General features: G+C 50.9%; 7 protein-coding genes across 7 annotated transcripts; 3 read left to right on the forward strand and 4 right to left on the reverse strand.

Annotated features, from left to right (window-relative positions):
* Nucleotides 1-1,837: 1,837 nt before the first annotated feature.
* On the reverse strand, nt 1,838-3,280 carry BO87DRAFT_373562 (uncharacterized protein). Its single transcript, XM_025622583.1, has one exon. It carries the CDS (start codon nt 2,893-2,895, stop codon nt 2,059-2,061), a length of 837 nt encoding a protein of 278 aa, XP_025483390.1. The 5' UTR covers nt 2,896-3,280; the 3' UTR covers nt 1,838-2,058.
* A 1,324-nt stretch (nt 3,281-4,604) lies between these two features.
* BO87DRAFT_373563 (GPI anchored serine-rich protein) lies at nt 4,605-6,101 on the reverse strand. Its single transcript, XM_025622584.1, has 2 exons — nt 5,106-6,101; nt 4,605-5,048 (listed from the first exon to the last, which is right to left on the reverse strand). The coding sequence occupies exons 1-2, from the start codon at nt 5,684-5,686 to the stop codon at nt 4,943-4,945; spliced, it is 687 nt and encodes a 228-aa protein (XP_025483391.1). The 5' UTR covers nt 5,687-6,101; the 3' UTR covers nt 4,605-4,942.
* A 3,097-nt stretch (nt 6,102-9,198) lies between these two features.
* Nucleotides 9,199-9,683, reverse strand: BO87DRAFT_189080 (uncharacterized protein). Its single transcript, XM_025618472.1, has one exon. The coding sequence runs from the start codon at nt 9,646-9,648 to the stop codon at nt 9,235-9,237; it is 414 nt and encodes a 137-aa protein (XP_025483392.1). The 5' UTR covers nt 9,649-9,683; the 3' UTR covers nt 9,199-9,234.
* Nucleotides 9,684-12,175: 2,492 nt separating this feature from the next.
* BO87DRAFT_189106 (dual-specificity mitogen-activated protein kinase kinase) lies at nt 12,176-14,172 on the forward strand. Its single transcript, XM_025618473.1, has 4 exons — nt 12,176-13,100; nt 13,156-13,447; nt 13,504-13,873; nt 13,938-14,172. The coding sequence occupies exons 1-4, from the start codon at nt 12,363-12,365 to the stop codon at nt 14,065-14,067; spliced, it is 1,530 nt and encodes a 509-aa protein (XP_025483393.1). The 5' UTR covers nt 12,176-12,362; the 3' UTR covers nt 14,068-14,172.
* A 1,086-nt stretch (nt 14,173-15,258) lies between these two features.
* BO87DRAFT_404262 (secretory pathway Sec39 family protein) lies at nt 15,259-18,512 on the reverse strand. The gene is made up of 3 exons (XM_025625837.1): nt 16,973-18,512; nt 16,770-16,923; nt 15,259-16,707 (listed from the first exon to the last, which is right to left on the reverse strand). Exons 1-3 carry the CDS (start codon nt 18,504-18,506, stop codon nt 15,564-15,566), a joined length of 2,832 nt encoding a protein of 943 aa, XP_025483394.1. The 5' UTR covers nt 18,507-18,512; the 3' UTR covers nt 15,259-15,563.
* Nucleotides 18,513-18,656: 144 nt separating this feature from the next.
* On the forward strand, nt 18,657-19,383 carry BO87DRAFT_373567 (uncharacterized protein). Its single transcript, XM_025622585.1, has 3 exons — nt 18,657-18,759; nt 18,887-19,023; nt 19,107-19,383. The coding sequence occupies exons 1-3, from the start codon at nt 18,732-18,734 to the stop codon at nt 19,251-19,253; spliced, it is 312 nt and encodes a 103-aa protein (XP_025483395.1). The 5' UTR covers nt 18,657-18,731; the 3' UTR covers nt 19,254-19,383.
* A 2,163-nt stretch (nt 19,384-21,546) lies between these two features.
* On the forward strand, nt 21,547-27,423 carry BO87DRAFT_422774 (DNA-binding ATPase; the record flags this gene model as incomplete). The annotated part of the gene is made up of 4 exons (XM_025627133.1): nt 21,547-21,557; nt 21,628-21,645; nt 21,712-27,075; nt 27,129-27,423. 4 exons carry the CDS (start codon nt 21,547-21,549, stop codon nt 27,421-27,423), a joined length of 5,688 nt encoding a protein of 1,895 aa, XP_025483396.1.
* Nucleotides 27,424-27,868: the final 445 nt, after the last annotated feature.

The following is a 27,868-nucleotide window of genomic DNA, read 5'->3' on the forward strand; positions in this document are numbered from 1 at the left end:
ACACGCGGAGCTGTGGAGTGAATTGAGGGTGTCTTGAGAGCAAATTTTGTTTGTCCATGGTCATTCACTAGATCTCTGAGCAGAATTGTGCGTGGTTTCGTATTGGGGTTTGCCATGGTGACCGGGTAAGAAATGAGAAGTGAGGGAAAGGAGTAAATGATTTATGACAAATTGGGTACTTCGAATGATGCAGAAGTACCTAGAGGGGTCTTGGGGCATGCGGGATACACTGTACTTCTGGAATACCAACAGCAACGCGCTCCCGACTGTAAGGATCCGGATACTTACATTCGGTATTCACTGCAAGCTTATGAGTGATGCGCGTTTTGAGTCTGTTGACTCAGAATTCTAGTCTTTTACCGGTTAGCCGAGTGGTTAGTATCGGGCGATTCACTTCCTGAAGCGCACCAGGACGGGATCGTGACACCAACCACCACTGGTGGCACGATACGATGAACGAATGACAATTGAGTGATGTAGAACGTTACCTACTTAGTAGTTATTATTGATTATTAACTAGGGAGGATGGTCCTCCAGCTACGGCTGTAGTATCTAAAGCGGGTCTGGCCGGCAGAATCATGGATGCACGCCATCGCATGGTACACCTGTGTTAGTGCCAGCACCAACAACTTCCTCCTCGAATCGTAAGCAAGAACGTTGTCTACTCTTTGCGTTCCAACCGGGTGAGCCTTCTTCAATATTTCCCAGTATCAAAAGCAGCCGGTCCATCGGTAGTGATGGGTTAACAACCGGTGCCACGACGGGATCGGCGGCGGCATTAGATTGCTCGCTAGATTGCTTGCGGGGCTCGGTGGCGGTAGATTAGTCGTCAACAAACGGCGATGCTAGATTGCTTGGTGGCTGCGGCGGATTGCTCGTCAACGACGGGGTCGACGGCGGTAGATTGTTCCTCGATAACGGGATTGGCAGCGGTAGCTTACTCGCCAGAGGCGCGACAGCGAGGTTGCGCAAACAGGATGAGAAAATCAAGGGAAACAGATGATCAGAAGAAGCTTCTGAAAAGGTAAACAACTCTGTTGAAGGAGAAAAAAAGATTGCGTTAGTGTTATAGAGACAATGCTGAAGAGCGGAATGTTTAGTAGGGAACCCACCAGTGCGGTATATGCAGTACTTTTTTGTATGGGAGAGAGAATTGTATGGGAGGAAGCGTAGTGAGAGTAGGTAGAGAGTGAATGAGAGATAGAGAGGGGGAGAGCAGTAGTAGTAGGGGGAAGTTGAACCTCTGGCATGTCGTTATCAAGATGTTAAAAGTAGTCGAAGTCGACAAGGTCATCGAGCGAAGAGACCTGGTAAGTTATTGTTGTACAACGTGTCTTTGGAGTTAAACGGGCGATTGGACGGTTGATGGACGTAAACCCTGTATTTTATTATACAATATACTCTGGGTAGTTGGGTAATAGTTACTATCTAAGATTAGTAAGCTAACTAGTAGCGCAAGTAAAACATGGAAGATTGTTGGTGCTGGCACCAACACAGGTGTACCAAAAACGGCGTGCAACGATTATGCCGGCTAGACCCGCTTTAGATAGTACACCCGTAGGTGGAGGACCATCCTCTGTAGTCAATCAATAACTACGTTCTACATGACCCAACTATCGTTCATTTCATCGTAACGTCCTACCAGTGATCAATTCCTTACCTAGTCGACAGGTTCTCTACCCTGACAAGTAAATCCTATCACAAGGTGAAAGAGATATAGTAAGTGTCTTTTTTTGCTGCTTGTTTTCAACTGCTGCGGGAATCTGGCGATAATCGAAGTTAGTAGTTATATCTACATGTTGAATAGGGTTAAATTCAGCTTAATTAGTAGTAAAGGGCAAGATTGGTGGTGGTGGTGGTAGTGCGGGTGTTCTGGAAGTGCCCCCTCTAATACACATGCACCTCCTAAACATCCCGGCTATGCTTGATAATTGGCGACGCCACTAAACTAGAACAAGGATTATGGTAAATTAGGATAGCCGGCCAGCAGCTGATAATATCCGTTTCCAATCCATCTCTACAACTCCGCCTCTTTCCCAACACACTAAACGGGCACCCTCACCTCGACACAGCCCGGTTGGCCCTGGCCCTCCTCCTCGCAACCGCCGTCCACCGAGATCCGCTCGAGCCTTCGTCTTCGTCGTCATCCGTAGGTAGTGGAGGCAAGGGCCGATTAAGGATGTGCCGCCCATATGGCGGGGGTACATCTCTCCTCTGTGCTAAAGCAGCAAGATGGACTTGGCCATGAAACGAAGAAGGGCGGTAAGGCGCATAGTGAGCATCAGGGGTGGGTCTGGTGGTCACGGCGTAGTCGGGGCTGAGGTGTGGTGAGGGGCATGAGGAAGGTTTCAAGAACCACAGCTTCTCGTGCTCGAGCCAGACGAGACGGTTACCTTCGGTGGTAATGGTGGTGGTCACGGCCTGAGTGGTGACTGTGGTTGTGGTGGTTGTGCTCAGCAGAGGGCTGGGCGATTGGTGAGGGGTAAGGTCTGAAACACTTCGAGTTCGGGAGCTCCACGGGTGAAGGGAGAAGGAGGACGAAGGAGGGGGAGGAGGTAGGTTTAGTGTTGGTTGTGGCCTTGATTGTTGTTGGTACTCATGCTCGTCGGCTGTGACCGGGGGCTGTGGACTGTGGCAGCGTTGGTAGAAACTGAGATTGTCTTCCGGCTCATGGTGGTGGTGGAACAGCGCAAATGAGTACTCTGCTTCAGACACGGGACTGAAGATCGCGTCCGTCGAGCTTGGTCGTGGAGGGAGGTCATGAGGTGTTAATGGGCTGATCGGGCTGACTGGAGTGGACGTGTCCAGACGAATACTGGGAACATTTGCTCGTCGCGGCGAGACGGTGAACCGAGTGTCGGCGATAGGCGGGCCTTCTAAGGATGAAAGGTCCATTGTGAAGATGTGAAAGACGGTATAAAGAGAAGGTAGAAACAAAAGTGGATGTAGGCCAAGCAATTGTACGCAAATGTCACAGAAAGATCATTGCACGCGACCAATGTACCGATGAAGGAATTAAAGTCGGTGTGGAAAAGTATGATCGTCAAGAATCGAGTGAAAATATACTTGGGGGGTTCCAAAAGGGAAGAGCACAGTTCATATATCAGACAGTTGTTGATACTTGAGGCAGTGCTGGAACAATGTCCCCTGTGGGAAAAGGGTGGTGTTGTCTTCAGTCTGCACGGCTATGGCCAATTTCTTTGACGGGCACAGCAACAAAGACACGATAATACGAGCCAACAACACCCATGACAGTCAGGAAATCGCCTTGCGCCTCACAGTGGATTCCTCCTCGTAGTTCGTTCCAACCTCCTAATAGTGGACTGCAGCTGCGGAAAGGGCGCAAGCCCTGTTGGCAAAGCTTTCGGCTTGTCCGGCTGATGTTCGCCTTGGTTTTAGGAGCGAACAAGGAAGCCAATCCGTCGGCTCACGTTAAACCCCACCGTAGAAGGATCTCCCGGTGCTCGATAGTTTCTTTTTTGCCCTTCGGGATGGGCCCGGAACTGGGGCAGAAGAAGGATTTGGGGTCCGAGACTGGATGTGCTGTTATCGTAACCATGAAGCTGTAGTTTCATCGTGGAGGCGATCATAAGCGCAGGTAGAAGCCCCTATGAATTTAGACGCCATCTGGAGAGATTCCATGGGTCTGAGCGATATAGCATGTCCTCAAGTGGAGGCTGCGCGATAATGGGGGCATTTGGTTCGTTGGTTGAAGGATTCCGAATGAGGTTGGAAAATCAACACTGCCACATCCTTTGTCGTCCGAGCTTTGGATGAGTCCAATTCAGAGGGGAAAAGTATTTTGCGTAGCACTGGATGCTACTTCCATCCCTAATCTATATTGCATTGCATTATTCATCGCGATGGCCATGTGGTAGCCTTAGTCGAGTCAAACACAGCGAGGATGTTGCCGCTGTCAACCAAGTAAAACAGCACGTGTTGTTTGTTGGTGGCCCCGGGGCTAAAGGAGAATAGCGTCAAACCCGACCTCCAGATCACGGATCTCCCAAACCCCCAAACACAGCCACACACACACACATACGATCGTGAGATACTTACTTACTACACACTGACAGCGTCTACTAATTGACGATCGTCAATCCCTTCCAGAATCGCCCGGCAAAACCCCCCTAAAGAAGTAATCAATATGGCACAAATAGGGCTGAGGGCAACACTCGGGTTTTAAGCCAGAGAATATCTGAAACAGCCACCCAATCAATCGCCCGCACTGGCGAGACCAATGTGATACACACCAGTGGGCGCAGACCAGCAACGAGACGAACCGCAAAATTCGGATCACAGCCGGTCGCCGATAAATGAAAGAGATAGAAAAGAAAATTTAATTCGAGATCTTGAAACATTTACGCTGTGTAGCCCCCAAGATCGAGCGGCCTCCCCGGATTCAGCCCTCCATTCAGCCTCCTGCTTAGTACTTGTTTGCTGAGTTCTTCCAACTTGCCCCATGCCATCACGGCAATCACTTAGGTGATGGGTAGATCCATCCATTGAGATCCGGGCCGGCCCCTATTGTCGGACATGTCCGACCGTCTGGCAGTTCTACAGCAGGTGGATGGCGTGGTGATCTGGACCGGATGGAAATGATAGCTCTAGCACGGCATTGATTAAATCTCTAAAGTGCTTCGAATTGGGTATGTGAAAGCTTCATGGGTTACATTAATCGTATCCAGCCACCAATTGCTTCACAACAGAACTCCGAAGCAATCCGGGAAGCGTAAATATCTAGAAGGAAATTTCGAATAAAAGTGGTATAAGAGAGGATATAAAAAGCAACGAATCGGATTTCTCTCCCAAAGCAAAACCGCAACTAAGTATGGACCAATCCCCGACACTCTTCACCAATTCACATGCGCCCAAGATCCCCGCCTATAGCGGCAACCGGACTCACGAGTGACCCGGGGCTACTATAAACAAGAAGGGGAATCTAAGCCAAGAAGAAAGCGGCGGCAGCGGCGGCACCAGCGAAAGCGAAGCCGTTGCCGTTGACGGAGCTGGCGGCACCGGTGTAGAGAGCAGAAGAGGGAGAGGGGCTGTGCGTATTGTTAGTATGGCTGTTTAATTTTTAGAGATGGTGCCAGGATACTCACGTAGCACTGCCGCTAGGGTAGCCAGAGCCGTAGGCACCAGCACCGCTAGGGATGACAGGGGAGGAAGACTTGGCGGGCTTGCCGCTGGGGTAGCCAGAGCCGTAGGCACCGGCACCGGAGCCACCACCGATGGTGCTAGTGGACATGATGACGGTGGGGACGCAGGTGGTCACGGGGATAACGGTGACCTGGGGAGCAGCAGTGGTGCCAGCGCCACCACCGACGGCAGCAGCACCGGAGGGAACAACGCTGGGGGCAGCACCAGAGGGAGCAGCACCGGAGGGAACAACACCAGCACCAGCACCACCAGCAGGGGAGCTGCCAGCAGCGGGGGTGGCGGAGGGAGCCTCAGGGACAGCGCTGGTGACACCAACGGGGGAGACACCCTCAGCACCGCCAGTGGTGGCAGCAGCGACGGCCTCGGGGGTGGAGGTGGCGTGCAGGGTACCGGGGCAGTTGGTGACGGTGGGAGCGCAGGAGACGACGGTCACATCCTCAGTGGAGTAGACAGTCTCGACATCCTGGGGGATGGCAGCAACAAGGCTGGCGAAGAGAGCGACGGTGGCAGCAGAGAAACGCATCTTGAATTGTTGTGTTGGTAAAAAATAAAACCGTCAAGGTCGATAAATTTGATTTTTATGTGTGGGTTGTTTGATATGTGAAACACAGGGAGAGCTGCGTTTAGATAAAGAGAGTGTGGCTAGTTGGGGTTTTGCGTTGGGGTTTGGTTTAAAAGAGTGGCTGACCGAAGTCAATGGGATGCTTCAAGCAGGCAAAGAAGTCTGGTCTTGAAAGAGAAAGAACAGAGAGAACCAGGAACGAGCTGAGAGGGAGAGGGGGGAACCGGGGGGCCTTTGTATGAGCCGGGAGATTAACCTGGAGATCGTCTCAGGGACGAAAAGGGGAGAGCGCAACTGCACGCGGGTGGAGTTGATGGCCCCCGAGTCAATCAGAGCGCCCATGCGGTGTGAGAGAGTGAGAGGGTGAGGAGCAACTTTCCATAGGTAAGTTTGGGGCAATCCCGCGAATTGGCCCCCCTCTCACTTTCCTCTCTTCTTTAGTTCTTTGGCTCCATTTTTCGTTTCGCGCCTCGTGGGTTCTGCGCCCTTCTCACCCACGTCTCTTGGTTGGTCCAACCAGCCCCTTCGCCTGTCTGACTAGACCAACTAGTGCCGCCAAGTGACTTTCGTCCCTGGCCCTGAATTACTGTCCATGCTGTCCAAGCTGTCCATGCGTTGCGAGACAAGTGCTGTTGATCGGTCGCTCCATTGCTCTTTTCGACCGGAAGAACACTTCGATTAACTCTTCGGCTCAGGGGAGGGGGGTGGAATTAATGGGGTCGGTAGATAGATACTTAGTTGGGTCATCAATGGTTCCCCTACTGGATTTTTAGGTTCGAACTTTTTTGGATTTCAAGCAATAGTAAATAGATAGCAATTATTTACTTTGATGGACCGCGCGGGACTCTGTACCTGCATCAAGTTCAGGCACATCGTCCCGTCACTACTACTAGCACTAACTACGGAGTACATCACCACTATGAGTAGTTAACTTCCTTACTCGTAAATATTCTCGGTCTAACAGGCAGTAACATTCGACATCCCAACGGTAAAAGCGGCAAAGGATGGGCTCGATTTTACTGGTCACTTTTCTCAATCACTTGTAAATAAACCTTCCAAAAAATTAGGATGTCATCATCATCCACTCTCCCGATAATCAAAAGGAAATAAGTTCAGGGGGCAGAAACCTCGCTTTACTGAGCCACAGAACGTTGAATGCCAACTTAGACTTTGTTTCATGTTTCTCCCTGCTGTCCAATCAGGGTCGGGAAAAGTGGAGCCTGCAGGCTGTTCCTGATGTCGTTGGCCACTCATCGCTCTGACCACCATCCCGCTGTGGCTCTCTCTTCCCCGCTTTTGGCCCAATGGCTGGTTGGCTGCTGGACCCACTTGTGCCCCCTGTCTCTCTCTTTTTTCCACCTCGATACGTACCATTTTTATCTGGAGGTTTCATTAGTAGGGTCGCTTCGGATAAGTGCTCATGGGTTGGTTGTTATTACTATTGTTAACTGTTTGGGTGACAAGTGCAAGAGTCCCACAAAAATATGATTCCATAAGATAAGGGCGTAAAAATATATATTAAAAATAAAAATAAACAGGAGAATAAAACAAGAGAAACAGCAGACAAAGAAGAAAAAAAAATGTCGGGTTCAACCGTCTCTCATTGTCAGAAGCATTCGTCAGCGGAAGCGTTCTCTCCCGTCGTTTGCGTGGATTGCAGCCGATCTACTACTACTGTAAGGTACAAAGGAAGTAGATAGATACTAGTATTTAGCAAAGTCAGGTGTTGTCACCCCACGTATGACGCCTACCACATCTTCCGATGTAGTAGTTATACCGGCTATTTTTGATGCGAACGCGCTGTTTCTATCCCGAGCAGAATATACCCTACAAGGCAGGCAAGTCAGCACACACACACTCTCTCTCTCTTCTACTAAATCAGGAAGTGGATAATTCTCGGCGCTTTTTGGCATCCCTGTCAGCATCGGTCTAGAAGCTCATTCGACAGGTAAAATACTTCTTCCATACAGCTCCGGCCCCGTTTCTATTGATATGAGGGGGCTTCATTTGCTAAGAGCCAGGCCTGGCTCGGCGCCACGGTCGCATTCATTAATTGCTTAATCAAAGCTTAGTGCGTAGTGACTAGGCTGCTCTCTGACTAGTCTGAATGTCGGACATTGTATGAGCTAGTAGTCTAGCTATCATATTAGTTAGCCATGCTAACTAGGTAGGATAATAATATATGGCTCGAAATAAGTTGATATTATTATCGCGCACTCATTCCGAACCACATGTCTGCTGGATGTGCGTCAACTTTTGACGTGGTCCCTCACGAGTCAGAACCGTGTTCCTTGTAGTTAGCTAATGGCGCAATAGCAAGCGATGATCTGATTGGAAGAGCCAGAGGGAAAGGGAGAGTGCGAGCGAGAGAGACGGATTGTGTGTGCGCAAGACTGCATACAGTACGTAGTACGTAGCTTAAGCGCCGAGAAAAACGGCGGTTGACAATCATGTAGCAATCAGGAAAGTGAACTACATCGGATGGATCTTCAAAGTCGACTCTATGAATCAAATGCCGTGGCATGAATAATAGGGCCAATTGCCAAGTCTTGAATTATTGCCCAGTCTGTCTACCATCCGAGTGATGAGCTGTAAGTGTGTATAGCAAACACAAAGGCTAAAAATCTGTGTGCACATCATGACTATTATCAGCAATGAAACTATTGAAACCCTTTTCTTTCTATTAAAAGCTCAGACTTTGTGCTGCCATTGCAAATACTTGGTTCTTACTACTTACTTACTTTAAGGGACTAAGTAGTTTACAGTAGGTCTCCGGAATCCTTCCCACGGTACTCCGTAGTTAGTCCAGTCCCGTTGAGAACGGAGATTTTTTCTGATTTCTTTTTTTAGGGCGCGCGCTCTCGTGACGAACTGCGAAAAAGGGGGATCTGTCAGGGTTTGATGCCCAGTCTTTTAGGGACGACAGTTTTTCCCTGATTTGGAAAATCAATAGTTGCAGTGTCTAGTCGTAGTTTATCTCTATATATGGAGTAGTATCTGAGGATATACTATCTTCCGTCTTCATCCTTTGTTGTGTGAACCGCTATAGTAGAGGAGACTATAGCTACAAAGTAGAGAAGGAGTTAGCAAGCAAGAGGATCTATCTTAGTAATCATGTGTAAGTAACCAGAACCCAACTCGTTAGTAAATAAATACATAAATCCCGAGGAAAACATCGAACCACATGCCATCATCATAATTATTGCAAGTGAGCCGACGCTGCTGCTGATGGGGATGATGATGTGTGCAAGAAGTGAGTTTTGAATGCTCCACCGATCAACAGGGGAGAGGCGGGCTGGCAGTCGGCGCGAAATTCTACCAAAGGGGAGACGCGGACAGCGGCGGATATCCTTTACGGTTTACCCCAGTTTTAGGGGCTCCTTGCGATGGATCTATGGAGTGTTGCGTACGTCCAAAAGGCAGGCACTTCCCCCATCCCCTCTCCCCTCTCGCTCCTCTCTAAAGATAAGTTTAGATTGTGTGTGTATCTGTTTGTGTTTGTTGTTTTCTCAATTTTGTGGGCGATGGATGTGGGCGATGGCTACTCCTCTTGTCCCGTGTATTGATCTATTCAGCGGATGGCCCCTATATTGGCATCGGTGCGGCAAATAAGCGACGCCAGCTGGGGAGGTGTTGGGGTTGTTGGAAGGATGATGATGATGGTATGTATGGGCCGTCTTGGACGGCTGATAGCTAACTACTTCCCCGGGAGGGAGGAGTGCCAATGTGCTTGGCCATTTGCCCTTTGGCACTTGTGTTGTTTCTTCTTGGGTCGTCGCGTCTACGAAATCGCTATATTGCCCTTTAAGAAAGAAGAGCAAGGAGAATGATTTAAACACACTGTATGAAGTCGGCAACAGGCTCGCGACTAAACTCTGTGTGATATGTGACGAGAACGCACAGATGGTGACGGAACCCTGCATATACAAAGTAGACTACTCCGTACTTTGGGCAAATGCCGGCGTCAAAGCGACGATTTGGCTGTTTGTTACACCCTTGACCTACTGCCCTCTACTCCACAGTAATCATCAACAGTAAGCATCCTTGGGGCCACAACCATCACTGATCCAGCAAAACGGCTGGATGATCGGGTGGGGGAGGGCTTATCCAAGCGAGGATCGTCATGCCGCGCGTCTACGGGAAGATTTTCCAGGTACGCACAATCATCACTTGGTCAGCAGGGCAGGACCCTGCACCAAACTTCCAAGAAGTGTTGTTCATTCTATGGAGTCACCGGCACTAGTTACTTGGTTGACATGATCCGGGTGGATAGATGATGGGTAGATAGATAGTCGTTCCCTATGATGAACATTGCTAACCCCCCGTGAACGTCATTGGGTTGACCCGAGGGTTTCGCTTAGATGTCACGACGAACCGTTAGGGGTAGGGCTTGCGAGGATTGATTGATGGATGGGTGATTGATTGATTGATGATGATAATGATGATTAAGAGGATGTGTTTCTTTCTTTAGTGGTTCCTTTAGATTGGGTATCATCTTTATTATTGGCCTGTCAGTTGGGGGCGCAGTGTTGCCATTTGGCCCCGTTGCTATGGCGGTGCAAAGGCTTGGGGGGAAGAGGGATTGCTATTTTAAACCGGAGTGGGTCGGGATCGATTAGTGGCTGCGGAAATCGTTCAAGTTGGCGGACATCGGGATCGAGGAGAGACGGTAGAGCGATTCGTCACAGATGGACCGGATGATGTCAGTTGTCCCTAACCAGTAGCTATCTATCCATATAGGGGGGAAGTGGGAAAGAAGTGTCCGGTTCGGTGTCTGTGAGAGTGAGGGATTTGACAAGGCTGAGAATGGCACGTGTCAATCGGTATCGGTAGCTGACGCGTTGATGCACGGTAATTAGTAGTAGTTGCTTGGTAGTCATGATTAGGGATCTACCGTTGAAAATAGGACTGTGATAGATTAATATTACGGTGCATGTATAGCCGTGCAATGTTACCAGAGTGCTACTAGTATGTCCGATGTCAATGCGATTGTCTGATCATATTGGGCCCGTGTTACTATGATCGAACAGCATCGAGGACCATAATCCTAATGCGTGAGTGTTGTGTATATTCTTAGAACTGCGTAACGGCCGCCGAGATGAAATTCTGCTGAACAAGCACCGTCGGGGCATAAGAGGGTGGAGCCCCGGAGCAAGATGCCGGCGCAGATTGGATGGAGCAAGCCATCAATATCGATAGTGGCACCGAATATCAGAGACACTCAACCGGCGGATGATGTAAAACATCCGCACGCTACTAAGTCGTTTTGGGTGAATTGTCCTTCGACATTATCCGGTTGAGATGTTGGACCCTGACATACTAAATTTTATTTTTATTTTCGTTTTCTTGAAGGACAGCAGCTCCGTCGACATCATCAAGAAAGTCTGTTGGGGTGACGGGTTCGTGGAATGGAAACTTTGAGGAAACATGGTTCAAGTCAGGCGGAGTCGATCTTTTTAAGTTCAGAGATTTTTTTGATGTGGGATGCCTGACTGGCTAGGCCCGATGATTCAGGCACCCGAGCAGATTTCCCCTTCCACTCAACCATCAACTTGATACAAAACAATATAGAATGCTACTAGTATATTAAATTGACAGGTATTAGAATAGATTAGAAACAATCACAGCTCTGCTACCCACAGACATCAAAGCTTAGACATGAGAAGGAACTGGAGCACTGTAGCTGTCAAGAATAGTAGCATTGGATTCCCAAAATATCTCTCATCGCAAGCACTTCTCGTTTTAGGCGCCATTTTGAAACAGGCCGGTTCCACCAGGCCGGCGACCCTCCAGCGCCTCCATTCGATCCCTCGCCGGTCGGGAGTGCGGAGCATTGAATTAGTATTGATGACAGGAATGATGGCTATTGAACTATTTATCTATTTAACCAATGCTGCAGTGACTTTCTTGTCCTGACTAGTTTATACATTAGTCTAACTCCTCACTCACTAAACAACAAACGACAGTTCAAGTCAAGTGTCAAGTGGGAAAAGAAAGAAGGAACTTGAGTGGTCACCCTACGAGCGGTGGAGTCCAGCCGCCAACTGACAAAATCGACACAAAACTCGGCCCCAGTTTCAAAAGCAAGACTCGCTGGCCTCGCCGAGTCACATCTTCTCCTCTTTCTTCCTTCCCTTCCCTTCCTTCTTTGCTTCCTCTCCTCTCTCTCCTCCTTCTTCCCTATATATCTACTATCTACTTACGCTTGTCTTCCATTCTTATTTTTATCATCATCATCGCTGGGGATCAAACATTCGCTTAGTGCTTTGATTCATCGTTTTCTTTATTGTATTCTTGTCTTTCTTCTATTTCTCTTCTCATTCTCTCCTCTTCTCATTCCCCCCTCTCCGATCAGCCAACCCCTCTTGTCAGCCAACCGCCGCTTCGTCCAGCCAATTAACCCCACGGCCCTCTTTGTTCCGACCACCTCGTCCAACTCCTCCTCTTCTTCCTCCTCCTCTTACTTATCACACCTTCTCCTCTTTTCCCTCTTCCTCCTTCTCTTTCTCTTAATCTCTTTCCCCAGTTTTCCCCCCGTCCCTCTTTCAAAGTGTCCCACTCAAACACCGCCGATCTGGCTACCTTGGCTGACCCCAACGAGTTGTTTTTGCCTGGTGAGAGGCAAAACAATCTCGCAATGTCATCCTCGCCGGTTCCTCTCCTCAAGCCGCCCGTACCTGGCAACCGCGGCAACAACAGTGGTTCCCGACCTCCCAAACTCACCTTGGGAATCCCTCCATCTCCAAATGTTCGTCCGGTCACGGGAACCGGCGTTCCTGTCGCTACCGCCGCCGCCGCTCCCGCTCCCGCGCCTGCTGCTCCAGCAGAGGTCCCTCAGCTGCAGCGCCCAGCTGCTCGCCCAGCGCCTCCCCAGCTACGCCTGAAAACTCCCATGGGCAGCAGTCAGAATGTGCAACAAGTGAAGAGTCGACCCGCTCCCCCACCGTTGGCGACCACCGGCTTGAACGAACCGAACGGACACTCGAGATCGGGTAGCTTCACGTACCTGGACGGGAAGGCCAGTGGGCCCGCCTCCGCTTCCTCCTCCAACTATTCAGCCCTATCGTTCGCCATGGGCCTTCGCCAGCCTCACGGCAGCACTCCGGATCCGTCGTCAGCGATTTCTGTTTATTCCGACCGGGAGAGTGGGGTACAGATGGAGCGCGATAACAGTGTGAACAGCCTAATTCCGGATCTGGACAAGATGAGCCTGGAAAAGGGCAGGCCCCTCGATGTGGATGATTTGGATGATGAAGCTTGGCTTGCAGCGAGTGAGCAGAAAAAGATCGTGGAGTTGGGTAGCTTGGGTGAGGGCGCTGGAGGTGCTGTCACTCGATGCAAGCTCAAGGAGGGCAAGACGGTGTTTGCGTTGAAGGTGGGTTTCTTTCATTTCGCATTGTCTGGTAGTTGGATGCTAATACACTCTCTAGATAATCACTACGGACCCCAACCCCGATGTGAAGAAGCAGATTGTTCGAGAACTCAACTTCAACAAAGATTGTGCCTCAGAGCACATCTGTCGCTACTACGGTGCTTTCATGGACAAGTCAACGGGGACCATTTCTATTGCAATGGAATTCTGCGAAGGTGGCAGCTTGGACAGTATCTACAAGGAGGTCAAGAAGCTTGGTGGACGGACGGGAGAGAAAGTGCTAGGCAAGGTCGCCGAGGGCGTCTTGAACGGGTTGACCTACCTTCATAGCAGAAAGATTATTCACCGAGGTCAGTCAAGTTTTAAATTCGCAGTTATTCATCATCCGGCTAACATTGGATTGCAGATATCAAACCATCGAATATTCTCCTCTGCCGGAATGGTCAGGTCAAGCTTTGTGACTTTGGTGTCAGTGGAGAGTTTGGTACCAAGGGAGACGCCAATACGTTTATTGGCACATCGTACTACATGGCCCCTGAACGCATCACTGGCCAATCATACACCATCACCTCCGACGTGTGGTCACTCGGTGTGACCTTGCTCGAAGTCGCCCAGCATCGCTTCCCCTTCCCTGCCGACGGCACCGAAATGCAGCCACGCGCCGGTTTGATCGATCTACTGACCTACATTGTCCGCCAACCGATTCCCAAGCTGAAGGATGAGCCGGACAACGGTATTCGATGGTCCGAGAATTTCAAATACTTCATCGAATGCTGGTACGTTGAAAAAAAAAAAAAAAAAAGTCTACTGGTGTATGAATTATACTAACTTTCCGTCTAGTTTGGAGAAAGAACCCCCGCGACGAGCGACTCCCTGGCGGATGCTCGAACATCCTTGGATGCTGGACATGAAAAACAAAAAGGTCAACATGGCCAACTTCGTAAGGCAAGTCTGGGATTGGAAAGACTAGACTGCCTGCCTGCAGCAACTGGATCCCGGCAATCTTTCATGCACCTTCCGGACGGAATGCTCCACCTCTAATACGATCGCACATAACGGTCTCTCCTTTGATGCTTACAAGTGGCTGGCCCTTGGTTGACCCGGATGTCAAAAGCATACGAATTGTGATCATGACGACACTCATTTTCTTCGCGGCACTGTCTATCCTTTATTGGAATCATGGAGTTGGGAATGTTTTCTTCATTATCATCACCCGACATGATCACGCCTTCCTTTAATTTGCCTCCCCGCTGGTTCAGCATTTGTCCCGTCCTGTGCATTGCGTCCGATTGTCATCTCGGTTCTTTATTTCTACCCAAAACCGTTGTCATTTCATCCAGCAACCTGAGGTTGTTTCTGTTCAAAACCATCGCCAGCGGTGCTGACGCTTGTTCCTCTTTTCCGGTTGAGACGGGGAGAGATTGGTATCCTTGGTTTTTATTTATCATCTATCCTGTCGAGTTTGTTCCATATATCATACTACATACATTATCCTCTTATCATCCTCATCCATTGATCTGGTTCATCATCATTTCCGGCTTTCATTCTCCGATTGTACGCATGCAGATACATACATACAGCCACACGGAAGACATATTCATTTACAGTCTGATTAGCCTGTTCTTTCTGCTTGTGAGCGTGCGTTGTGACAAGGCAGGGTCCGCATATTGTGTATAGTGATTGGCACCGGAATAGCGATACAGGAATATCAAGACTGATTTCAGTAGATAAGTTGTCCTTTATAATTATCAGGTATAGGGTACAGTGGATCTACTGCTCGACTCAATTACCCACCTCCTAAGACATGATTTCCTAGTAAACGAACTACTGGAAGACTTGTGAAGTCAAAAACCCTAGCTAGTTCAAAAAAAATCAAAAAAATAGTTGGCAAGAAAACAAAGAACTGAAATGAATACCAAGCACTTTATATCACCAGACCGGCATAAAGATCAGTCAAAGTGACTGCCTCTTCCCAGAACACACCCCTCTTGTTCCTTCCTTTCTCTCTCTCTCTCTCTCTCTCTTCTCTATATCAAAGTCGTCGATGATAGTAATAACTCAAGCGTTACTTATTCATTGATATGTATAGAAGAAGACTTGGACCAGATACTAGCAAAGGAGAGGGAGGTGGAAAAGGAAATGGTTATGACTTGTAGTTATCCTCTCATTCATTAATATGCTAGATTATGCATGCAACCTTTCACTCGTTCACTAAACCCACTAACCCACTCACTCATGCAAAGCTATGGAAATATGGACGATATATGTATAGAGGGAAGTAAGAAGAAAACAATGTTGTAGGAAATTCACGCTTGAAAACAGACAAATAAGATAAGATAGCTTCTAGCTTTCTTTCTGTGTCGGAGGGGAACATTCCCATCTCATGGACTTCAAACAATCATGTCGTATTTCGTAATCTGACCTTGGACTAAGTGGGATCTCAAGGGGGTGGCGGTTGTAAATAGATCACCGATTGACAGGCTGAGCACCCAACACCCAGCCAATACCACTGACGAGTCCATCAGTGACCATGTTACTGACGACGTCTCGCTTGCGGACGCGGCCTTCACCGTCTGGGTCCTCGTTCGACATGGAGGAGCCGCTGCGGAGATGAGATGCAGAAGGGACGGAGTGGTCGTCCTGGTCGTGGGTGTTTGTCTTTGCGGACGCTGCAGCTGACCGGAGCGGGAAGGCGTTCTTCTGCAACGCTAGTGCGGCGCCGCGGGCTACCTCGAACAGACCCATGGGAGCTTCTTCATGATGGAGACGGTTCTGTGAGGCATGCGCCCGTGCTCGTCGGGCTTGATGCTGTCGTGTTTCGAACGCGTCTTGTTCACTGTCCGTGGGGCCGAAGCCTCCTGGAAGGGTGGTGGAGGTGAGATTGTCGGCTTTCGTGTCCCAAATGTCCTCTTCCTCGGATTCGCGTGCGCGCAGGGCCGCGAGTTCCTCGTCGCAGCGGCGCCAGGCGCCCAGGATTTCAGGAAGAGGTTCGGGGGTCGGGGCGAGTACAAGGGCGAGAGAGAGAAGTTCCATGCGTTGGGAGAGGTGCGTGATTTGGGTTTGGTTGTTGGGGGTGGCGCTGGTGGCTGGGGCGCGGTAGCGGCCGGCGTTGTAGACGGCTCGCCAGGTGATGTCGTCTTTGGGGGATGTAGGACTGGTGAGAGGGGAGGATGTGGGAAGAAGGGATGGGGGAGTGAGACGGGTGAGAATGTAGGAGTAGGCCGTGCCGAAGTCGTTTGAGGAGAGGGCGGAGGAAATGGCGAGGGACATGATACGGCGTTCGGCGGTGATAGCGGCATCTTCCTGTGAGGGAGGGGATAGGAAGGGGGAGACATCTTCGTCAGATAGAGAGTGGGAGACGCCTGCGAGGACAAGGTTCCGGCCAATGGCTAATAAGTCGTCCAATTTGGTGTAGCTCTTGGGGTTCTGGTCGAGAACTTTCTCGATCAGGGAGAGAGGGTCTGGGTGGACACGGATGCTGACTGGCTGGAAAGGGACGCCGTGCTGCAAAGTAAGGGAGTAGAAAGACAGGGCGTGTGTGGCGGATATGAGAGCTTGGATCTGCTTGAAGGAGGCTGAATCTGAGAAGTGAGGTTGGAAAGCTTGTAGACTGCAGGGCATTAGCGTCTGTCCAAGGCAATGCGCGTTTATTTTTTTTTTTTTTTGACTTACATGTCGTATGCTCGCTTCATTCCGCCCCTGGTCCTATTTCCGTTGCTCGCGTTGTCGTAGGCTGTGAAGATGGCCTCTTTGACGGCTTCTTCAACTTGTGTAGAGCTCAGGGTCGAGCCAGAGACAATGTAAATGCTCACAGCAAGGTGGTATTCTGTTGTTGTTAGTAAAGGCAGAATAACAAAGACGTTTTCCGTGCTCACCTTTGGCTTCAAGCAACGCTTTCAATGTTTCTGCCTCGACGACATCCTGCGGAACTCTCCAGAAGAGACCATGGTAGGCGGGATGGTCGCTGGTGTGTTCCGTGTGATCGGCTTGCCAGTCCCGTAGCCATAGCAATTGTTGGCGAGTCTTGCTCCAGTCATGACCCGATCTTGCTTGCCTTACGACAGAGGCTATGACACCGCGCAATTCGAGCAGCTGCGTTTCCTGATTATTGAGGAGACTTATGCTTGCCGCCGTCCTGCACGGAGTCGGATGGCCTAACTCGTTTAGTATCCGAAGAGAGAGGCAGATACCACTGAGGAAGGAGATTGAAGAGGCTGAAGGACGCGTCAGAGGGTTTGAGGCCACCAGCAGAGCATTCTGCAACAGAGATACCCTTGATGCCGACGAAATCGGCGCTGGATCGAAGCTCACGCTCGGGAATTCTGAGTTGTCCGGTGAAGTGAACGAATGTTCTTCGAGCTTCAGGAACTCTGCGATGCGCGCGAGTACTCGAACGGAACCGTCCAGCGCCGGAGGGCTGGGATCAGCGTTCGCATATACGACAGCAAGCCCAGTCTGTCCGTACCTCCTTCGCAAGTCTCGCAGCTCATCTTCGGACAGGCCTTCATTCTCTTCGGAGTATCCGCCTAAATCAACATCCTCAGGCCCATCCCAATTGACGAAGGCGTTCACCGCACTCTCATGATCAACCAGGCTTCGTGCCAGCAGCCACTCATTGACTTGCTGCCATCCGATACCTGAGGCGGTTTTTGGTTGCGCTTCATCCTGAGGTAGAACAATCGAGGTCTCTTGCATCGCTTCATTGAGTCTCCGTCTTTTCGAACGGTTACTGCCATACATCCACGCACCCACGAGGCCGCGTAGGTTCCGTACCAAGTCCATGCTGCTCTTTGTCGCACCAGTCATCGAAAGAAGGACGTTGATCGCAATACTGTTGTCCATCGACTCCAAGATATCCAGCGAGAATGTTTCGTCTTGGCTGGGGTAATACTCGTAGTTCAATCGAAGTAGCGGTAAAAGACTAGAGATCAACCATGTGCGCAATACTTCCGAGCGTTGGTAGAAGGGGAGAAGAAGGTCGAGGACGAGGGGTTGAAGAGCGGTTTCTAAATCGATGCGATGGGCCCGGTGAATGAGGAATTTGGTGAGAAGGTCAGAGGGATCCTGGCTGTCCTCGTCGCCGGGATACTGTAATGGTAGTAAACGGATCTTCCGTACACGTTTCCTCACGACCGCGGCGGGTAGGTCATTAACGGAGGAGGTATCGATGCTAGCACCACTGGTTTCAGGTAGCTGTTCATCTACCAGCGCCTGCAGCACTGGTGTGTAGGAGCTAGGCTCTGTGCTCTCGGGCAGAAAGGTCAAGATGATGCGCAAGACACGCTCGAGCGGGAGGTGGGCAGGAAACTTTGCCTGCAAGTGCGGAAGAGCAGCCACATTGCCGGTGGCACAGAGATGAGTTGCTAGAAGAATCGCATGAGCACTTGAGAGCCCTTGAAGGACCGCCATGACGTCTGAAGAGGGAGCAGCAGAGAGAGCATGATGGAAGAAGGTGATGTGTTCGGGAGACACAAAGACGTCAGGTGCACGGGCCAGGGCCGGGGCGGAAGGCGGAACAGGCGAATCATCGGCGAGGGAAGAAGAACCTCAATCGCGATCCTCACCTCCGCTCCCTCGCAATCCTAATCCCCTCGTCTTGCTCCCCCCCGTCCTTCCCCACCACACTCACTCACAATGGCTTCCGGTTTCGGTAACAACGGCGGTACGTCTATCTATCCTTTGCTGTCAAGGTTCATTAACAGCCAGAGTGTCCGGGTTGGCCTACATTGGGCGCCCGACATGTCACTCTCCCGCGGACATTCCCGGCTAATCTCAATCGCTCTGTGCAGGTCCTTCCCGCTGCTACAACTTCTGGCAGGAGGTTCTCGGTTGCTACGTCGTCAACGGTGGAGAGGGTGAAGCTGGCAAGAAGAAGTGTGTGCCCGCTCTGGAGGATTACTACGAGTGCCTGCACCACAAGAAGGAGGTACGCCTATTTGTCTAGCTTCATGCGATCAAGTCCATATTCAATTTTGCGGATCTTGCTAACATTGTCCCTTCGATGCTTAGGCTCTCCGCACGATGAAGATGCAGGCCGCCTACCGCAAGGCTGAGGCCGCAACCCCCCGTGAAAACGCGCCCAAGGCGGAACAGATTCGCAGTCTGGGACTGCTAGGGAAAGAGGAGGAGGCAGCGGCATTTTTGGCCAAGGCTTGAGGGATGATATGCGCATATCTGGTGCGAATACGTATTGATTTTTTCCATTGTCACTAAAGCTATGCTGTTTTTTTCTGTTTACCCCTGTGGAGTCCTTCGATGTATAGAAATGGACAGTTTCATTGATCAATTTTGGGGTCCTTGCTGCGATTTCGATGGAGGGTAGGATATCTGATCGGTCGACTAAGCCCTGTAGGACGTGACAGGTATCGGTGGTCTGGGTGTAGCGGAGTTCCACCGTAGCTTCTAACTCTTTGTGAGTAGTAGCTACCGGTAGTTGCAACAGCGGCTTCCGACTAGTAATTAGTCGCAGGGCTGTCAATTGAGATGTGAAGGGGAGCTAACTTTGTCCAAGTGGTGTTCTCATGGTCGTACTGGTGAAGCCGCTGCCAACATATGCGGGGATATATAGTAGCGAACTCTCAATATATATTTTGACCTCAGGATCTACATGCCGCCATGATACGGAAATTCACAATCAATACTAGGTTACGTTATCTTCAAATGTGGATCACAATGCTCTATTGATTGAACAAAACAATAAGCTGCCCTTGATTAGGACCAAGAATGGTTGAATAGACCGTTGATGGAATAGTTCGCGCCTAGACGTGAAGTAGTGGTAGGAGACTAGTAGTATGTGATCTATATTTTTTCAATAGGTTTCACTTGAAATACGGACTATCTGATTGGCGGAAATGACCAACGTCATCTACGCGGGAAATGACAGCTTGGGGAGGAATCGAACTAGTAAGTAGTTGGTTGGTTGGTAACTACGGAGTTACCAGCATTTCAGGCAACTGTCAAGAACCTTGTCACAACAAAAGGAGAGGGAATCACCGCCGAGAAAGAAACATTGGTTTGGGGGACGACCGGATTCCGAAACTTGAAGGAGGCCATCTGGCATTTCTTGGCGCTGTTGGTGGGCGATCGAAACAAGCTCACATGGCGGACTTGATGAGAAGGTAATTTTATCTTGCTGCTAACTAACTACTAGTAGTAGCTATCTAGTGGTAGGTAGTAATATGTAGGTGATACGTAGGCAGACGAAGATTAAGGAAAAAGACAAGGGAATGACCGCTACAAGTACGGAGTAGAGTTTTTTTCCATTTCCATTTTGTTTTTTTTTACATTACAGGCACCAATAGAGGAGGTTACCTCAGCTTGTGCTGCGTGCAGGAAGCTGAGAGGACAAAAGAGGGTCAAAACTGGAGAGTTCAGCCGCGAAGGTATCCCGGGCGGCGCAAAATCCCGTGGATCAAACCGACCGGTCAGCCTCATGGACACGCAGGACAGAACAGCTCTTGGGGGGGGGGAAGGGAACTCGAACTCCAAAGGAAGGAATCGCAGTGCAGCAATTTCGCGCCTGTCGATCCAAGCGGCGGTTTGGCGCAGGGAGGGATCACGTGACTAGTAGAAAACCTTTACGGGAGTGGGGGGCGCTAACCCCGAGGCAGGCTAGCGCGCAGGGCCCAAGTATGGGTAGGCGCGCCCAGCCAAAGATGCCCCCAATGATATAAACAGGCTGCGTGACCTCGAGGGGAGGCAAAGCAGGACCGGAGGACGACTTGTTGATACTCCTGCGCATTTACTTTGCAGGCCAGACAAGGCTTGCTCCCCTTCACCACCACCTCCATTCCAGTCGACGCACCACCACCACCACTTCTTCACTCCCTGTCGATCCGATTCCATTCATCTCCTGGTCATCCGCAATTTTTCATTTTATTTTTCTCGTCCCGTTTCCCCATCCCGGCATTTGCCCTTCGTGACTTGTTTTATGATTCATTACTTGACCATACTTAAAAAGTAATATCGCCTTGGTCCGCGTCACGTCCAAACCGCCTTTCCCCCCCCGATCATCAATACAATACCCGCGTTTCTTCTACTAAGCCGTGATCTCCACTTCTGTTTCCCGATCGCCCTTCAGAAACTGTCCAGCTTTGCTTAATTAGTCACGCTTCGACGCTTCTCGATGGCTGTGACGTGGGTGTAACGGTCTTGTATACTTTACATACCTTACCTCTTTCGTCCACTTCACTCTCCTCTCACTCCCTCTCCTCTCTTCGTTATTGCTCCCTCTGTCTTACCATACCTTACTATACCTAATAATTTTTAGAGAGGTGTTGTGGGGGTTGTGGTGAATTACTTTCAAATATTGTGGATCATTGGCGACCACGTTTTACTTTTCTTTTTATGTTATTCTCTGCTGATACCCCTTTTCCTTGCGGATTCTGAACTATTTTATTTGTGAAATAATTCGTTCCTCAAAGTTCCGAGGAGTGACAGCCAGCCAGCCATGTCCTCCAGGTAAGTTTCCATCTGCCGTCCCGCCCATTCCGCATCCGTTTGGCACATGACGCTAACTGCGCCGCACTAGACTCGACCGGCTTGTCACGTGAGTATTACCGCGCCAGCAGCCCGCAGCCGGGATGAATGCACTGACCAATGATTTCCTTTGTAGGTTACTCGAGACGGGCAGCACGCCTCTCATCCGCAACACTGCAGCCCAGCAGCTTGCAGATGTTCAGAAACAGCATCCCGATGAGCTGTTCAACCTGCTCGGGCGCATTTTACCTTATCTCAAGTCCAAGTCATGGGACACCCGAACAGCAGCTGCCAAGGCGATTGGTTTAATCGTGGCCAACGCCGACACCTTCGATCCTAATGAGGAAGATGGTGAAACGATCAAGAAGCTCGACGAGGATGATGTAGAGATCAAGTCGGAGGAAGAGCAACCCTCTTCCCCAAGTGATTCCCTCCTCCAGCTCGAGACCTTGGACTTGGCATCGATCCTCAAGTATGGCAAGCGGCTACTGGGTAGCGCGGGTAAGGAGTATGAGTACTCGCTAGCCGCGATGGATCCGGTCTCCCGGTTGCAGCACCAGAAGAAAACTTTAACCTCCCGTCTAGGACTGGCCGGGGAATACATCGAGGAGGACTTGATCGACGATAATGATCTCGTCTTAAAGACCCCCGCTATCAAGGATGAAGCCCCGCAGAAGGAAACAAACCACCACAACTCTGCGCCACCGCTGGCATCTCCCATGGAAAGCGCTAACGGAGAAGAGTCTGGGTTGAGTAAGCGGCAATTGAACCAGCTCAAGCGGAAAAACAAGCAGAGCGCGAGGATGGGAGCCAACAAGGTTCGTGTCGTGGATTTATCGACGCGGAGGCCCTCGGATAATGTCACCACCCCATCAGCTACGACCCCCCACCCCATCAAGGCGGAAAATGGCGAAGAGAAGAATGGCGACTCGAAGCAAGACTATTTCTCCCTGGAAAGGTCGTCAGGCGATGACGACCAAAAGATCGTCTCGGAGTTCAAAGGGTCAACCGCCCCCGAGAAGCCCTTGATTCAACCAGACATCTCCGATGAAGGACCTAGCAACTCCTGGCCGTATGATCCCATGTGCGAAATTCTCACGATGGACATATTTGATCCTAACTGGGAGGTTCGTCATGGGGCTGCGATGGCTCTCCGAGAGGTCATCCGTGTTCAGGGTGCTGGAGCTGGGCGCTTAAGAGGCAAAAGCAGGCCGGAGAACGACGTACTAAACCGTAAATGGCTAGATGATCTGGCCTGTCGTCTTCTCTGTGTTCTTATGCTCGACCGTTTCGGTGACTACATCTCCGACAATGTCGTGGCTCCCATCCGAGAAACAGTTGGCCAGACGTTGGGTGCCCTTCTATCGCAGCTCCCCTCTCGGTCTGTGGTCGCTGTCTACAAGTGCCTCTACCGCATTGTCATGCAGAATGACCTGGGCTTGGAGCGTCCCATTTGGGAGGTGTGTCACGGTGGTATGATCGGGTTAAGGTACCTGGTAGCTGTTCGGAAAGACATCTTGATCAAGGATCGGAGTTTGATGGATGGCGTACTAGAGGCAGTAATGAAAGGGTTGGGAGACTATGACGACGATGTTCGTGCCGTGAGTGCGGCGACGCTTGTTCCCATGGCGGAGGAGTTTGTTGCGTCCAGGCAGAGCACGCTAGGAAGCCTGATGAACATTGTTTGGGACTGTCTTTCAAACCTACAGGACGACCTAAGTGCCAGTACCGGCTCAGTCATGGATCTTCTGGCGAAGCTGTGTACCTTCCGCGAGGTCCTGGATGCCATGAAGGCCAACGCGGCCGTGGACCCAGAATCGTCGTTTGGAAACCTCGTGCCTCGTCTCTACCCGTTTTTGCGCCATACGATCACCAGCGTTCGCTCGGCGGTCCTTCGCGCACTCATGACCTTCCTGCAGCTGGAAGGCGAAGGTACCAACGAATGGGTGAATGGAAAAGCACTGCGCTTGATCTTTCAGAACCTCTTGGTGGAACGAAACGAAGGGGTGCTCAAGCTCTCGCTTCAAGTGTGGTCGGAACTGTTAAATTCCCTGGAATCTCGGGGGGTGTTCAAGGCTGATGGCGACCTCCTGAGCTACATCGAACCGCTCATCACTCTCACAATGTCACCATTCGGTGTCCCAAGATATCCTCTTCCCATGGACGCCTCACTCTTCATCAAGCCATCTGGGGTGCCTTTCCCAAATAGTGCCGCGGCCCCCGCAAAGTCCTCACCCACCGCGAACAATGCCGCCGCCGATGGACCGAAGAAGCGCGGGCGGAAAGCAGAAAAGAAAGAAGCGCCCCCGCCTTCAGCTCATAACGTGGATGGGCACATGCTTCAGGGCGATATTGATCTGGTGGGCGCAGATACGATGCTGCGATCGAAGATCTACGCGGCCAGAGCACTTGGCAAGTTGCTCTTCCTCTGGGATAAGAATGAACTTCCCAGCCTGTGGCAAACTATTTTGGCTGGTCTCAGGCATACGGCGTCGACGTCTCAATTGTCGACAGCAATGATCGTCGAGGAGTACGCTAGGGTCTCTGGACCTGGCAGTAAGTATGCTTCCCTTCTCACTGAGCAGTTACGCCCAATCATCGAAGGCGAACGCCCCCTGTGGTACAGCGACATTGCATGCTATCTACAGGTCGCCCGCGCACAGTGCCACTCGCTCCTTTATGCGTTCAAAGATCACGCCCATGTTCCTGGGTCAAGACTACCCACGCTGGCGGTCGTTGTGCAAGGAGAAGAGCAGGCTGGGCCCAGTGCGTTCTCTCTTGCCGACGCCGAAAAGGTTGCTGGGCCCGATTTTGAGCGGCTGAAGAAGGGTCTGGCCCCAGCCCAGCGTATCACCGCCCTCCAAGTTCTGAATGACACCCGTGCGACCGCAGAAAGCGCCATCGAGGAAGCCAGAAGTGTCCGGGAACAAAGGGATCTGCGTGTGCGGGCTGCCGCCGCGGGTGCGTTGGTGGCGTTGCACGACATTCCCAAGAAGCCAAGCCACATTATCAAGGGCATGATGGACAGCATCAAGAAGGAAGAGAATGCGGAGCTGCAACAACGCTCTGCCACAGCTATCGCTTTCTTGGTTGAATATTACACCACTGCTACGAAACGAGGCCCCGTCGACAAGGTCATCGGCAATTTGGTCAAGTATTGCTGTGTGGACACTTCCGAGACGCCCGAGTTTCACCACAATGCGACTCTGGAGAAGTCCATTCTGTCTCTGCGCAAGGAAGAGGACAGGCGCGACCATCCGGATGCGGCGAAGTTCGAGAGAGAGGCGAAGGAGGCGAGGATCATGCGCCGTGGTGCCAAGGAAGCCCTCGAGCAATTGGCCGTCAAGTTCGGATCCCAGCTTTTGGAGAAGGTGCCCAACCTTGCAACCTTGGTGGAGCGGCCTTTAAAAGAAGCTCTTGCCGGCGATCTTCCCCAGGAAATCCTCAATCCCGACAACGAATTGGGCCAGGAGGTTGTGGATGGCCTGTCAACATTGCGCGCCTTGCTACCAAAGTTCGATAAGGGTCTCCACCCTTGGATTATCGGGCTCATGCCTCTTATTGTCAAGGCTCTGCAGTGCCGACTTTCAGTCATCCGATATGCCGCCGCCAAGTGCTTCGCAACCGTCTGCAGTGTCATTACTGTTGAGGGTATGACCATGTTGGTCGAGAAGGTACTGCCAACCATTAATGATCCTTTGGATGTTCACCACCGCCAGGGCGCTGTGGAGTGCATCTACCACCTGATCCATGTGATGGAGGACGGAATCCTTCCCTATGTCATCTTCCTCGTGGTGCCAGTTTTGGGGCGGATGAGCGACTCGGACAATGACGTGCGCCTCTTGGCTACAACATCTTTTGCTACCCTAGTCAAGCTTGTTCCTCTAGAAGCTGGCATTCCCGATCCGCCAGGCCTATCTGAGGAGTTGCTCAAGGGACGAGACCGGGAAAGGAAGTTCATGTCTCAGATGCTGGATGTCCGCAAGGTAGAAGAGTTTCAGCTGCCAGTTGCGATCAAAGCTGAGCTTCGGCCTTACCAGCAAGAGGGTGTCAACTGGCTTGCTTTCCTCAACCGGTACAATCTGCATGGTATTCTTTGTGATGACATGGGTCTTGGTAAGACTCTGCAGACAATCTGCATTGTCGCGAGTGACCACCATCTGCGCGCTGATGAGTATGCACGGACCCAGTCAGCGGAAGTTCGGAAGCTTCCGTCTCTGATTGTCTGCCCCCCGTCTCTTTCCGGTCACTGGCAGCAGGAGGTTAAACAATACGCCCCGTTCTTGAACTGCGTTGCTTACGTTGGTCCCCCAGTGGAGCGCGCAAAGCTGCAGGGCAACTTGGCGGATGCCGACATTGTCGTGACTTCTTACGACATCTGCCGGAACGACAACGACGTTCTCCGACCGATCAGCTGGAACTACTGTGTTTTGGATGAAGGACACCTTATTAAGAACCCCAAGGCCAAAGTCACAGTTGCAGTCAAGCGGATTGCCAGCAACCACCGGCTGATCCTCTCTGGTACCCCGATTCAGAACAATGTCCTGGAACTGTGGTCGCTCTTCGATTTCCTAATGCCCGGATTCCTTGGTACAGAGAAGGTCTTCTTAGATCGGTTCGCCAAGCCAATCGCGGCCAGTCGCTTCAGCAAGTCGTCTTCCAAGGAACAAGAGGCCGGCGCTCTTGCTATTGAGGCTTTGCACAAGCAGGTGCTTCCGTTCTTGCTTCGTCGCCTGAAGGAGGAGGTCCTGAACGATCTGCCACCGAAGATCATTCAGAACTACTACTGTGACCCTAGTGACCTCCAGAAGAGACTTTTCGAGGACTTTACCAAGAAGGAGCAGAAGGAACTGGCAAACAAGCTGGGTAGCTCCGAGAAATCCGACAAAGAGCACATCTTCCAAGCACTGCAATACATGCGCCGTCTTTGCAACTCCCCTGCGCTGGTCGTGAAAGAGGGACACAAGCAGTACAACGAGGTCCAACAGTACCTCACCACGAAACAGTCCCATATTCGCGATGTGTCCCATGCACCGAAGCTCAGCGCTCTACGCGACCTGCTACTCGACTGTGGCATCGGTGTCGACCCACCCACTGAAGGTGATCTCGGCACGGGGGCAAGCTATGTGAGCCCACACCGAGCTCTGGTGTTCTGTCAGATGAAGGAGATGCTCGACATCGTGCAGAGCGAAGTGCTGCGCAAGCTTCTCCCCTCGGTTCAGTATCTTCGCCTTGACGGTGGCGTGGAAGCTACCAAGCGTCAGGACATTGTCAACCGCTTTAACTCGGATCCCAGCTACGATGTTCTGCTCTTGACGACCAGCGTTGGTGGTCTGGGTCTGAACCTGACGGGAGCCGACACAGTCATCTTCGTGGAGCACGACTGGAACCCGCAGAAGGATATCCAAGCTATGGACCGTGCTCACCGTATCGGTCAGAAGAAGGTTGTCAACGTGTACCGGTTGATCACACGCGGTACTCTGGAGGAGAAGATCCTGAAGTAAGTTGCTCCTACATTGTTTGACTGATTTGCCAATATTAACCATTCTCCAGTCTTCAACGATTCAAGATCGACGTGGCCTCCACAGTGGTCAACCAACAAAACGCGGGCCTGAATACAATGGACACCGACCAACTCCTGGACCTCTTCAACCTCGGAGAAACCGCCGACAACGCCGAGAAACCCAACGAGCAAGCCGGCAACGAAGTAGACATGGTCGACATTGACGGCGAAGTCAAAGAAAAGGGCAAGAAGGGCTGGCTAGACGATCTCGGCGAGCTCTGGGACGACCGCCAATACCAGGAAGAATACAACCTGGACTCGTTCCTGGCCACAATGAAGTCATGACCAACCTCCCCAACCGCCCTCTCCATCCAGGGCATCTCGATACCCTAGCATCTGCAACAAGCAGCGCTAGTACTTACCACCTACATCATCCCTCCATCATCCTCGCATACACACACATCCATGTACCAAAAGAAAGAAAAATCCAGCAAGGCGTTCAGGGACCTCTCCTTCTCTACCTACCACTTTATCCATCCATTACGCGGTGTTGTGTTAAACTACTTTCTTTACCAGGGAAGCCGGCGTGGAGTTGACTTGAGACATTTGATTTTTTTTACCTACTATGTTATTCTACCATTCTTACTCTTTGTGTTTTTGTCTTATTTTTCTTTTTTTTTTATCAAGACCTAACTCATTGATTGAACGAATGATTCGGAGTGCTACGAGATTAACTTTCCCCCTTTGGAACGGAACGGACGGACGGCCTTGAAACTGTAGATAGATTTGT

This window comes from Aspergillus neoniger, assembly GCF_003184625.1.
Source record: "Aspergillus neoniger CBS 115656 unplaced genomic scaffold BO87scaffold_5, whole genome shotgun sequence".
Taxonomy (NCBI): domain Eukaryota; kingdom Fungi; phylum Ascomycota; class Eurotiomycetes; order Eurotiales; family Aspergillaceae; genus Aspergillus; species Aspergillus neoniger.